The 14,323-nt window shown below is 48.9% G+C and overlaps 1 protein-coding gene across 1 annotated transcript; it reads left to right on the top strand.

The window, feature by feature from the left end:
- Positions 1-2,762: 2,762 nt before the first annotated feature.
- LOC108919065 (probable phosphatase phospho1) lies at positions 2,763-5,174 on the top strand. Its single transcript, XM_018726808.2, has one exon. It carries the CDS (start codon positions 2,794-2,796, stop codon positions 3,550-3,552), a length of 759 nt encoding a protein of 252 aa, XP_018582324.1. The 5' UTR covers positions 2,763-2,793; the 3' UTR covers positions 3,553-5,174.
- Positions 5,175-14,323: the final 9,149 nt, after the last annotated feature.

Here is a 14,323-nt window from a genome sequence, read left to right as displayed (position 1 = left end):
ACCCTTTAAAGTTTTCTTTGACAAAAAGCCATGTTTTTGGCGGGATTTCAGCTGCTACTGTGGATGGAACAGCAGCGAGCTGAGAGCAACCTGAGCAACGTAGTTCGGCGAAAAGATTGGTTTGAATTCATTCTTTGCGGTTTAAAAGTGTGAGCAGGGCAAGGCACCTCCTGAACCACCCAGAAAATGTACAGGTACACAAACACAAGGACCGCACTTTTCACCACTTTTCACCACTTTTCACCACTTTGACCGGCGTCGCTTGAGCCGAGCGCTTTCCGCGCCAGCAGCCCAATCAATGCCGAAAGAGAGCAGCAACTGAGCCTCTATCACACGTAGAGCTACAACTTATAAGAGCGAGTGGTGCTTCTCGTATACAGCCCTGTCCATTCGCAAAAGAGCCTGTTGTATTGTGGCTACATCGCTGCTGTAAAAGCTGATTGTCTACCGCGGACAAGGAAGGTTAATAAATAACTTCAATAATTGTGAGCATAAATTCTATGTGACATTTGGTTGAACACTTTAACCACACTTAGCGCGTAGTATTTCTGCCGCACATCATCATGCAGTCGCAACATCGTCTGTTTCAAGCATTTATTTATATATTTATATCGATCTTTCGACAGTAATGCACCGAGGTTCCCCTTTAACGTGTCGTCACGGGCTCGCGGCTCGAGACGTCATCGGGACGGTCGCGCGCCGGTCCACTTTTGACAGACCCTGGAACGGCGGCCGGGGGGAAGAGCGGGGAGCCGCGCCGCCGGGCAGCCGCTCCGGGCAGAGAGCCGGCGTCTCCCAGGCACGGCGACCGGGCGGAGCCGAGAGGGACGGCGGAGTATGCAAAGGCACTTATTCACTCAGTATCTCGCGGTATCGGTACAGTACACAGTGAGTGTGGAAAATTCAATAGTCGTGTGGAAAAAAGGCTTCACTCACTGCTCACTTTTTTTCTGCCTCAGCCTGCTGCTGCTGTGAATTATCGCGGATGTCTCTCACGTACCTCACTACTAGCGCGCAATGTGTTTTAATTGCTCAGCTTTGCGGTTAATTGCATAATTGTGTGTCACTTTCAAGCCGGGGCTAAAAATTATTGTTATTCTTGTCAGTTGTTGTTCATGTTGCTGCTGCTGTTAATTAGCAATTTGCGTGTGCTGACACCGGCGCCTGCCGAAGCGTGTAGCTGCACTGCAGCAACGTGAATGTGACATTACTAGGCTCAGCGCGGTACTGCGGGTGGGTGCGCGAGGAAACTGACGCTCGCGGCACTGCGGTCCTGCGCGCCACTCACACAAACGGCGCGTGCCGCCGGCGCGCTCTCTCTTGCTCACGCGCGCTACATCTCGACCCGCGTCAGGGAAACACGATCGCGTTACAGACGAACGAGTCGTACAGTAAGGTGACGGACAACGGAATACGGACGGGTCGCACGCACAAATGCGGGGTCCAGTCCTGTTGTCACCACCGGTCAGTCTCTCCTGTAACGCGAAGGCAAGTTTATTGGCGCTGTCCAACGGACGCCCGGGCCGCTTTGAGCCTGGCAGTCGCTGAGTCAGTCAGTGTGAGTGTCAGTCAGTCACTCAGTCACTCAGTCAGTCAGTGTCAGTGTGCCGCGCTGCTTATAATTATATTTCCGTACCGTTCTAATAACTGCCTTTAATCAGTAAATGTTGCCCCGCACTGCGAACGGAGGAAACCTCGGACCAACCGCAGCACGGCACGTCGGAGGTCACCGCTAACGACCGGCGTTATGCCCGCTGCGGCACTTGACTTGCGCGACGCATTCCCGTCTCGTGCCGGCAGAGCGGTGACGTCACGGGCCGCTCGCGGCGTCCTGTCGCGAGTCTCCCGGTGCGGTGTTCCTAGTCTCGCTGGCGCCCTGCTCTTCGTGTCCGTTGCGTGCAGCGCGTGACCTCGAGCGCGGCGACCCGTGTGCGCGCTCGCGGTCCAACCGAAGGTGCGCTCGCCACCGTGCTCACGCATCGCGAGCCAATTCTCAGTACGTTACCTCAGTCGCCACGCGAATAGCACAAACACACTGTGTACAATGTCGGGCGTGTACCCAACATTGTTCCGCAGGCCTTGTGTGTCCCCCTCCCGCAACACATGAATGAACGGATGGATGGATGGATGGATGGATGGATGAGAACGTTGTTAATCAAAGCAGGAAACTGCAGTTTCTGTGTACACATCCATTGAGCACTACTTTTACAGCCTGTTAACACACCCCAGCAGCACAGAATCTAAGTGGAAGTTTCTTTGTAATAACAGATTATGAATGGGTAAATAACTGTAAGTAGCTTAACACTATAAGTCACTTTGCAGACGTGTTTGTCTTTATGTAGCCTGTATATAAAGACAAACACGTCTGCAAAGTGACTTATAGTGTTAAGCTACTTACAGTTATTTACCCATTCATAGAGTTGGGTAATTTTACCAGAGTAATTTTCAGAGTAAGTACCTTGCTCAAGGCAACTGTAGCATGAACAGCATTTTAACCTGAGTGCAAGACAACAGCCATAACCACTACGCCACCTGCTGCCTTGTTTCAGTATTAGCAGTGATCCTCCTCTCTATCCCACTACAGCCCTGTGTCTGTTTCTGGATGTCCCGTTTGTTTAAACTTCCTCCTGGCTTGCAGGGGCAGAGGAAAAGCGGATGAAAGTGTTGTTTTTACTGTTACTCGAAACAGTAAGTGCTGAGGCAGCCAGTCCTGCAGAACTCCGCACTCAGCTGTTGTTCTCTCCCTCCCTACAGGCGAGGAGGAGGAGGAGGAGGCTCTGCCTCTGAGTGAGCATGGCAGCCACAGTCCACAAGGACAAGCGCTTCCTCATCTTCTTTGACTTTGACGAGACCATTGTGGATGAGAGCAGCGATGACGCTGTGGTGCAGGCAGCGCCTGGGAAGCGGCTTCCCGACTGGCTGAGGGACTCATTCCGGCCCGGGCGCTACAACGAGCAGATGCAGAGGGTGATGGCGTACATGGCAGAGCAGGGTGTGGCCGAGGAGGCCATTCGTTCAGCTGTGGAAGCCATGCCCGCGTCGCCTGGCATCCTCGACCTTTTCCAGTTCCTGCGTGCCCACCCCCGGGACTTTGAGGTGGTATTGGTGTCTGATGCCAACGCATACTTTATCGAGGCCTGGCTGCGCAGGGTGGGAGCCCGCCAGCTCTTCCTCAATGTTTTCACCAATCCGGCCAGCTTCGATAGCAGCGGCAGGCTGCTCCTCCTTCCGTACCACTCCCACGACTGCCCGCGTTGCCCCGAGAACATGTGCAAGAGGGCCATTGTGCAGGGTTACCTGGCTCAGAGGACACGGGAGCGAGGGCGCCCTTTCCAAAGCGTCTGCTACGTGGGCGACGGGGCCAATGACCTTTGTCCCTCGCTTGTACTGGGGCCCGGTGACATGGCCTTCGCTCGGCGGGACTATCCCCTGCACAGGCTGCTGACAGAGGTGCAGGCGGGTCAGCCCTCTGGCATTAAGGCCACCGTGGTGCCCTGGGTGACGGGAGCGGACGTGGTGGTTTACCTCAAGGACCTCTTAGAGCAGAGATGAAGTGGACGAAAGGTTGACGGTGCAGAATAGGGCGGCGTGGTGGCACACCTCTGCAGATGCATGCAATACTGCACACGCACACACACATGCAAGATCACAGCCAGAGGCAGAAACTCCTGGAGCAGGAGGATGTGGACTAAACAAGTTGTGATCCACCCTGCAAGTCACACACACCTACAGAAGGTCTCCGAATGTGCCTCTACACAGAGGGAGCAGAAAGTTATTGCATGTTTTGTGCTGGGCTAGAACTTGCATTTTTTGGCCAGGGACATAGACATATGTACACACACACACACACACACACACACACACACACACACACACACACACACACATACACATGCAGAAACACAGCAACTGGGTCTTCGCGCAGATAGAGCGTAAGCTGGTCGAAAAGTTTTGTCTTGTGCTCCACCAGACACACATTCTTTGGTGTCTGACACACGACCCCGGTTGCCTTGAGAAGCTCACCTCTCAGTGCCATATCTGTAAGAAGCCTGGAGCCGCACACACACTCACAGGCCAAAGGTCAGAGCTCCAGTAGGAACGCGTGTGAATCCAGTGGACTGGCTGTCCTTGTGAAGTGACCCATGGGCACACACATACCAGGCCTCTGGTGAGGATGTTGCCAACCATGGATAGAAAGCTTGCTTTTTCACGTGGTTATTCAGAAGGCAAGTCCTTTTTAATCACCTCTGAAACACTGTCAGATACAAGCCATTGTTTTATTTGAAGTAACCAAAGTTTTATGTAATGTGACTTGAAACACTCCTCAGAGAAGCAAGAGAAGCCAGTATAAAAAACACAAAACATTTTAAGTACCCAGTCAATAAAATTCAGTTTGTCAGCTGAACACAGGCAACACTCACAAATTTTCATAGCACTTAGATGTTTCTGGGAACCTTGTCTGTCATTTTCAGGGTTAGGGTTCCTGTCCACTGTAGTACCTGTCAAATTTAGTGTCAGAACGTTTTAATGTTGCATTAATTACATGAGATGCATATATTAGCTGTTTAGTCCTGTATTAACTATAATGATGAATCATTTCAGCCTATGACAAAAGAGAACGTTTTATGAATTAAGTCTCTTGGATAATATTTCCGTCCTGGCCGTGGAACAGTAGACTAGATTTTCACCCTTTCGCAGATAATTGAGGGGCCATGGAAATTCGCTGATCCAGGCTATATGTGTTTTATCGTCTTGGAGAAGGGTTACAACCGTGTTCCCTGAGAAATTCTGTTGGAGGTGCTTCAAGAGTACAGGGTACCAGGGGAAACACTGCGGGCCATTCGGTCTCTGTACACACGGAGCGAGAGCTGTGTCCACATACTCGGCATTAAGTCAGGCCCGTTCAGTGTCGGTGTTGGACTCCTCTAAGGTTGTGCCTTGTCCCCACTCCTGTTTGTAGTTTTCATGGACAGAATATCGAGGCTGAGGCCCTGAGGTCAGCCCAAGACTCGTTGGAGAGATTATATGTCCCGGTTGGCCTGGGACGGCTGGGGATCCCCCGGGTCGAGCTGAAGGAAGTTGCGGGGGGTAGGGACATCTGGGCTTCTCTGCTCTCCCTATTGTCACTGTGACCCTAGCTGGACAAGTGGTCTGGAAAATGGATGGATGGATGGATGGATAATACTTTGTATAAGTGAGTTCTAGGATAACTGGTTCACCTTGGATTGCTGCAGACAAAGAGGAAGATGACTAGAGAAGAAATGAAACTGCAGTCTAGCTTGAAAAATAGACACTATCTATAGACCGAAAAGCAAAACAGTTGAGAACACTTTGGTTCATAAGACTCATCTTTCCCATCAAAACAAAAATGGACAGAAATGCAAATGATTCAAATGATTCTGCATTCAGATTCATCTTTGATTCTGCAAATCAAAGACTCTGATATTAATATCATGCATAGAATTATGCATATCCACATTGTATCATAGCATATCCAGTGACCTCACATTTTATCAGAACTGGGATTGCACTGACATTATATCGTTGTTTGAAAGAGCTACCATTAACTGTGGTTTACTTCATAAAACTAAACTATGAAACTATGCTATTTAGATACATGTATCCCTTTTATGGTAAATTCTTTGTGATAGTTTTGGAAATTTAAAAGTAAGAAAATTAACTTGTCAAGAATTTCTTGAACAAATTAAAAACTATAATCACAGTGACATGCTATTTTTAATTTGTGTCCTTCCTAAATCCTTTGTTTTTAGTTTAATCACATGGTTTTGCAAATGGCAATGCTGTCTTTTACGTCTCCCGCTAGAGATGATGGTTATGTCATGACTTTGATGTGTCTGTCCATTACTGTACCCTGAAATACCTCACTAACGGTAAAACCAGTGTTCAGGTTTCATACTGAAAGATCGTGTTGCAGCTCTGAACTTGAGCTCCTCTAATGTTCCAGGACCTCGGTCATATTACTGTATCACTTACACTGAATTTCAGGTGTTAAATAAAAACATGACTCAGTTCTCAGCTACACTTTGTTTTCAAGAAGACTCCATATGTTTATGTCCAGTTTGAAACATGTTGATTTTGAAAATATGATCAGACCTTCTTTGGGCATAAATGAAGCAGTTGTGAGAGTTAAAATTTACAAAATACATACATTTACACCCTATCTAACTTGGCACAACTGGTTATTAAAAGTATTTTTTTTTTAAATAACCTACCTTCTCCATTTACATCAAGGGGAGTTTCAGCAAATTACATCAGTGAAAATGGAGGAAGGATCAGTTCTTTTTTGTACTCTCAGAAGTACACAAGGCTGCCCTTCCAGGAACCATCCATCCTACATTATGTAAATGCCAGTGGAATCATATTCAATCATATCAGATGCCGACGGAGACACATAACTGAGCTAATTTGTAAAGACACTTGAGGGTTAGCCGAGGTAATGGAAATTGCGACTGGAAAATTATTTCAGGGTTAGCTGAGGTCCAGCGCACATTAAAAATAGACCTGAAGTACTAAGCCTGGTTAAGGTGCAACCAAGTCCTCAGGTTTAGCTGAAGCTTTGGACCTCTGCTTTGAAGCTTGATTTCCTTCAAGTTAGTTTTTTAATTGAAAGTGGCCAGTAAGCAAAAAGAAAGGCGCCATGGTTCCGTCCTGAGCTCAGCTTTGCTTTAGGCCGAGTTCAGGTCGAGTTCAGGTCGAGTTCAGGTCGAGTTCAAAAAGCTCTCCGCTGAATCCCGTGTAGCGCAGGTTTAAGACAAAACGCAGAACAACGACCCCTAGTGGCCGTTCGCTGATTGTAACGCGACTTGATTGCGGTTCAAAGTGAGGTGCGCAGCTTCAAAGGGCGCAGCGGCGGATCTGAAGAAACCACGTGACTTGTTCCCTTTAAACTCGGTTAAGCGTGTAAACCGCGGCGAAGCCAGTGACAGAGCAACGGGCCGTTTGTGTCCCGTGGTGCTGAAAACAAGTGGAAGATAGTAGATTGAGAAGTAAAAGTGAAGTAACACTGTACCGAGTTTAATGTACAGTAGTGTATTATTATTATTCTTCTTTTTGACGTGAATAATGTGTGAAATTAGCTGAAAAACAGAACAACGCTCATTGTACAGCACAGGATTCACACTTGATGTCAGTCGTTTCTATATATCTTTATGGTCCATTTGTGACCTTCCATTCGGAACCGCTGTACATTAAGTCGTGCATCTGGTTCTCTTGGAGGATAAGTCCGTTTTCATGGGTGATCGTTCAGCTCTCAATACGTTTACATTCATTATTATTATTTTTTTTATCAGACACTTTTCTCCAAAACGACTTCCAATTAACTCTATGTAATGTTATCATCCCACACACCTTCACCAAGGTGACTTACACTGCTAGATACACTACTTACACTGGGTCACAAAGTGACACCAGACTGGCTACAGTTGTGAGTTGAGAACTAAGACTCACAATTTTAATAAACGAAAAGGTCATGTAACTGGAAAAAAAGGAACAACCACTCGTTTCGTATGTAAATGTAAATATTTCGTCCGATTCATACTCGCAGTAATTTTGTCGACTACACGGTTAATTCAACAGTTTCCAGGTGTTTTTGGTCTTGATGGTGAAACAGGCGACGTTGTATAATCACGTGCTGCACATTCCGGATCTGCGCTGTTTTTTCTGGTCTGTCGAACCTGTTTGCTGCGGATCGATCGAGCCATTGATTGACTGGTTGATTGATCAGTCGAACGAGACCCGCGTTTGCGGTTCCGGTCGCAAAAAGGCGTCAGTAAAACGCGCAGAAGCTGCGTCGGGGTGTCGGGCTCGTTCACTAATACAGCTGAATTATTTACCTTTTACTGATTCTGATTTGGGATGGGGGTGCGGTGGCGCAGTGGGTTGGACCGCAGTCCTACTCTCCGGTGGGTCTGGGGTTCGAGTCCCGCTTGGGGTGCCTTGCGACGGACTGGCGTCCCGTCCTGGGTGTGTCCCCTCCCCCTCCGGCCTTACGCCCTGTGTTGCCGGGTAGGCTCCGGTTCCCCGTGACCCTGTAAGGGACAAGCGGTTCTGAAAATGTGTGTGTGTGTGTGTGTGTGTGTGTGTGTGTGTGTGTGTGTGATTCTGATTTGGGGGTAAAAGTGACTCTGGATTATTTATGAAGAGAAGCTGCCTGCGGCCTCCGGTCCTGACTGGGTCTCATGATGGGCTTCGATCCAAACCGAGGCGCAAAACAAAGTGTGTTACAGAACCTCTGCGTTTCGGCCCATATGGGAGAGTCCTGAAAATTCAGTGAACCTGTTGCTCCCATACGGGGGTGCGGTGGCGCAGTGGGTTGGACTGGGACTGGGTCCTGCTCTCGGGTGGGTCTGGGTTCGAGTCCCGCTTGGGGTGCCTTGCGGCGGACTGGCGTCCCGTCCTCGGTGTATTCCCTTGCGCCCTGAGTTGCGGGGTAGGCTCCGGTTCCCCGCGACCATGTTTGGGACAAGCGGTTCGGAAAGTGTGTGTGTGTTGCTCACATCATCCCCCCCATCTACTGTTTAGTGTCCTTCAGATGAAGAATCGTCCAGTTGGAACTTGGTTCGGATTCCCTGTTGGGGCAACTGAGGTGACAGAGGGGAAAAAAAAAAATCAGTTAGAGCTTGAGGTTCGGAACGTGGGTTCAGTTTGTCCGGGTATATTATATTAATATTGCGTGGACATTTTTAATACTATCTGGGCTTTATTTCCCTTTTTTATTTTCAACATTTTAATTTGGGCTCCTGTAAAAATAGTAATTGGAAAACATTCGGTTGTTGAATCTGAAATGCGGACGTGTTACAGTTAGTAGTGAGATTTTTAGCATAAAAAAGAGAAAGTTTTCTTTTCCAAAATGCTCGTGACGACTGACCGCCTTGTTTTAAGGCAAAGTAACTGAAATAACCATAGAGGTTATTAATCTTTCCTTCATGAGACTCACCCAGCTGTGTTCGTAAAGTGAGCAGGGTACAGTGCGGTATAGGGCGGTACAGGGCGGTAAAAGGTCGTGCTGTGACACGTTCCAGTGGTGTTTGCGGTCATGAGGCCCAGTGACCACTAGATGGCGCAGTGACTCACTGAGCGACGCAGCCGAGTGGAAGAGAACGTGGATCCTGCGCGCTCGTGTGTGAAGAGCCACGGTGACTTTGAGCAGTCCACTCGCGACATCAGGACGGAGAAGTGAAGCAGGTTTTCATCCCTCGATCTCAGGAACTTTGAAAAGTTGTGATTCTTGCCTCCTTCAGTTTCTCACCCAAATTTGCAGCATAACTGTCGGCGGCGTTGCTTGATTTATGTGACACCTGCATTCTCTGCAGGTATGAAAATGGCGACGCTCAGAAGTGAGACGTGTCCATGAGCGGGACGCGAGAGACGTGTCATCGCCCGACTCCGCTTCATACGACCTCACGCGCTTGAGACGCAAAGATCAGCAGATACGCTTCGCCCAGCAATTGCCTACCAGTCTCTGCAAAGAATGAACTCGGCTCTGCTTTCGTTTCACCTGCTGTGCCTTGACAGCCTCCTATTCTGCACATTCCTTTTTCTGTTGCCTTAATCACGAGTCCTGTAATTCCTGCAAAAATTGGGAAAAAAAAGCATATGAGTTAATAACAAAGCCAAGGATTTATTTGTGCTGCTTTTCAGGCCTTTTCTTCACTCTGTCTGGTAATGCAACGATGACGCCTGTGACCAGCCGTCGCAGTGACAGCACCTGCAGTGTAGTAATGACTGTGTGTGTGTGTGTGTGTGTGTGTGTGTGTGTGTGTGTGTGTGTGTGTGTGTGTGTGTGTGAGCAGAAGCCTGGAAATCCCTCCCTCAGCAAACGCCTCTGGACAAGACGCACATTACGGGTTCCAGTCTGGACCTATGTGTTGTTCCGCAGCGGTCCAATAGATTGTTCTTGATGACTTTCGCAACGACGGTGCTCCTGTTCAGGCTCGTTGTTGTATCGCTTCACGGTCACAGTTACAACCTGTACGAGACTCTGAAGGTGGACTGTGGCTCTCGGTGTTTCCGGCCTCCCGACTCGGCGTTTTCGGCGCAGCTGGTCCACGGGAAGCTCGAGGGATGGCGTGCGCGGCCCGTTCGGCACGCCCCAACTGTCGACCTCACGCGTGACCCCGCTGGTCTCCTTCCGTCACCTTCCATTGTCCAACACGTCCCGCCCGGGAGCCGCGGCGGCACACGCTGCTTCGTGCTGCTCGCCGTTCCCGCGGGTCTCTCCACACGCATTTCTCCCTGCTCAGCTGGCATCCCCCGGCAGCTCGACTGAAAAACGCTGAACCCGAGAGCAAGCGGAGAACGCGGTGCCACACGGTCACTCGCATCGTTGTGGTTTCTTTACTGACGGGAGGGTCGAGTGCGTTTCCCGTCTCCCTCCGGGACCCAGCGACACATGCGCTGAGGCTCGTGGGGACACACGGTATAAAGGACACGAGTCTCTTTTCTTTCTCTAATTACTTACCAATAGAGTGAGGTCAGGAAAAGAGGGATCACGGTACTGTGCCTCATCGTACCGTAAGGGCTCTGGTGTCTCGGGCAGGCTTTGTCTACGATTCATTCAATAAGTGGCGCTTATGTGGAGCTCGTTTATATTTTATATTTATTCCTACACGCACACACATATTCTCTAGGCAATTCAGCCTTTCGGTTCACCTGAAACACATGTCTTCTAGGAGGAAACCAGAGCATCCCTAGGAAGGCCACACAAACGGGGACAACATGCAAACGCCACCCAGACCCTGATACGTTCGAACCCACGGCTGAAGCTGCAGCCCAGGAGTTGCGAGGCACCAGACACCCTGCGGCCCCGTGGCACCCAGGTAGGACGTGCGCTCCGTGGTGCTCGTCATGAAGCTCAGCTTCTCATACCTCCTCAGTTGAACAATCTTCCACGTCACTCTGCTCATAGGGAGTTGGTTCATCTGGAGCTCATATATGATCAGCGGGAAATTTCGCTACATATTGAGATAAATAACTGAAAAACACACCAACAGATAAAGATCGTTTTAGGATCCAAAGCAATGACACATTGTTTCCCAGCCAGCAGATTTGTGCCGTCGACGGTCGGACCTGGAGACAAAAGGTGGTTATTGCTTTCGGTACGTTGTTACCCTTCGAATAAGATTGGAAATGCTGGATGCTGCAAGGGACATTTGTCTCTGTCTCTATTTAATAAGTAAACTGAATGCAGCATCCCCTGATATGCTGAAACATGGTTAAAGTGCCTAAACAGCCTTAAGTGAGTAAGCGGGAAATTCAATTATTCTCCAGGCCTCGAAACGCTCTGACAAATTGTCTCCGCTGCTCGTGCTCTTGGATGGAATGCGAGTGTCCTTGTTTTCAGGGTAATATTGAGGTATTGGCGTGTGCTGATCTTGATAGGAGCCCCGATCTTCCAGCAGGACGTACTTCTTACAGCACTTCACTGTCCAATGTGATCTAGTGATTGTGGCCACATTTACTCATTGATTTCCCTCCATCCAATAATTGCCCCCCACCACCACCATCCACCCACCCACCCACTGAAAGGTAACGCAGTCAGCGCTGAACTTGGGCCTTTTCTAAGGTCATTCTCAGTTAAAGGTCCTGCAGTCGTGCCAACACGCCATCACCCTGATTACCCCGGGTACGAGTTTCCCATCCGCGTTCGATTTCCCCCCCGCCGCCGCACCTCTCCCTCGCTCATGTCATTCAGAACGGCGGTTAATCGTGTTAAGAAGCTGCCTCCTCAGACGTCCGCTGTGCCGCTGCTTCCCTAATGCTGATGGAGAGGGGCAGCGCTTGGTGCACGGCTCTCGGGACAGCAGGGGGACGGACAGTGTGTGAGGAGCAGGCAGTGTGTAATGAGATGTGGCAGGAGCATGAGGGACAAGTTCAACAGGACACTGCAGACGGCATTTTTCACTTCATTTCGGAGTGTGAAACGGCGACCAATAATCCCTAAATGAGTCGAAAATAAAGGATGAAGAATAAACTACGTAAGGGCGCAGCTCCGCGTTGGGACACCGTTCCTGGCAGCAGCCCGTCGAGAACTCAGTAGCATTAACACAAAAATGGACCGTGTGCTCTGCTTCGTAAAGGAGTTTAGTCTTGGTTTTAAGAGTGAAATGAAATCATTTTCGGAGACTGGTGGTGGAAGCGCCCTTGAATCGAATCCGAGCCAGAACGACCATTTGCGTGGCTTTCACGGCAGAGGAGGGAACAGAAGTGGTTTAGCATGGCCCTGTTGTGTGTGTACAAACACAGGAGAACACACTCACACCCCACACACCCAGAGCTGGATTCGAACCCACACCCAACCAGTTAGCACCTCAGGAAGCGCGAGGACCCAGCTGTACCTGCAGCGTCGCCCTGATCTGCAGAGCAGAGCAACCCAGTTTACACTGCTTTCCCTGGGAGCAGGAGGTTACATTGCTCATGAATTTGTTCACCAGGGTAAGTGAATGTTAGATGTTGACTTATGTGTCGGTATTGTGGTTATTTATTTACATTTACATGTACGTGTATTCATTTAGGTGACGCTTTTCTCCAACGCAACGTACATCTCGCAGCAATTACAATCCGTTCACTACTTCAGCAGGAGAGACACTTAGATGCAGACGCCTGATTCTCTGTATTGACAAATGTGGAGACACTGCAATATTTGTAATGGTTTTAATTGGATTTAATTCAACGAAGGAAAAAAAAGATGTTAAATCTAGTAACAGTTTGCAGAAAATTATTTTTCTGGAACTCTTAAGCAGTCGTCATCCCTTATATCCAGCATGGTAAACCTGTGGCATGTTTACAGTCACATTTGGCCAGAATAAGTGGAACACTAACTGGAAAGTATCATACTTGTTTAAATACACTGTGTGTGATCAGTTCTGAAGAATTACTCCTTAGCTGGGTGTACTGTTGAGGAGCTGGTTTGTGAGCAGAGTCACTGACAGCTTTTTTGTTTGCATGAACTTACACTGTTAAGCCATTCAGCATTACTTACTCATTTATACAGTAGGGTAAATTTACCAGAGTAATTTAGGGTAAGTACCCTGCTTAAGGGAACCACAGCTGGAGGTGAGAGTTGAACCTGTGACCTTCAGTTCCAAAGGCAACAGCTGTAACCACTACATTACTGCTGCATTTTGGGGAAGTGGACACGAGTCAAAAGAGCAGAATGTGTTTGATGACAAAGCAAATCAGTCCATTTCTGAACATATTTTATATGCTTTTATTGGCATCCTCTCCTTAAATAGCCGAGCCCCATATTTTCCTCTACAAAATAATGTCGCCAGCAGCACTGTAACCAGCAGAGGGGCATTTGATCTCTGCAGCTCAAGTATTTGTGAGAACTTTGTGCAGCCTGGAAGCTACTGATAATTAATGAGAAAAAGTGAAGTGTCGCCGTTTGTTCAGCCCACTGAAGGCTCTTCCTGAATACATGACGCCTGCGAAAGCTTTGACCGCAGCTCAAAGCCGAGCTGTAAAGTGCCAGCAGTCACCGGGGATCCCTGGCACCAGAACGGAGCTGGCATCATTCCGGCAGGAGGGAGGCTTTTAATTACGCAGTAAATGTCAGTTAGCGCAATTATAAAGCATCTCCACTGGCTCAATGGGGACCTTTCACTTGCCTGCTGTCTGTAGGGCTGTTGCTTTGATAAACGATACAGTATTTAGCTCAGTGGCACAGTGGTGCAGCAGGTTACGTTACTGCCTCATAGTCCCTGGGCTGTTTGGGCGCAGCTTTGAAGTTGGTTGTTCTCAGTCTCTGTGGAGTTTGCATGTTCTCCCCGTGTCTCTGTGGGTTTCTTCCTGCTGGACAGGTCAACCGGACACTCTAAGTTCCCTGTATTGTGGGTGTGAGGGGGGTACCCTGCGATGGACTGCCGCTTGTATTCCTTTACCTAGTTCTTCTAGGATAGGCTCCAGACTGCTGCGACCCTGACCAGGACGAGCGCTTCACAGAAGCGAGTGAGTATTTAGCCCAAGAGATTTGTGACATTGCAGGTATGTGAACATTTCTGCCAAACAGGAAGTTCTTGCTGGGAAACAAGCATCACTGTGGGAAATTACAGTAAATCATTCACGGTTGATGCCATCGCATCGGCAGTGAGGTATGACTGTGTTTCACCTTCATTGCACCCCTCCTTCAATTTTGCCTTCATTCTTCTGCCATCTCTTGGTTCTTCCTCACATCCTCACTTCCACTCTCTCCCCAAGGGGCCCTTGTCCTTCAGGCCATCTTCTCAGTTTCTTCCCATTTCTGCTTCATCTCCTGTCCTGTCTCCTACTGGACGAGCTGTCATTGCTTCATCGCGCACCTTGA

The sequence above is a fragment of the Scleropages formosus genome, chromosome 20, assembly GCF_900964775.1.
Source record: "Scleropages formosus chromosome 20, fSclFor1.1, whole genome shotgun sequence".
NCBI classification, from domain to species: domain Eukaryota; kingdom Metazoa; phylum Chordata; class Actinopteri; order Osteoglossiformes; family Osteoglossidae; genus Scleropages; species Scleropages formosus.
The sequence above is the reverse complement of the archived record's forward strand: the minus strand, read 5'-3'. Positions and strand labels throughout refer to the sequence as shown.

What these genes read in the sequence shown, in the direction of transcription:
- LOC108919065 (XM_018726808.2), top strand. Translation starts at nt 2,794, where the DNA reads ATGGCAGCCACAGTCCACAAGGACAAGCGCTTCCTCATCTTCTTTGAC.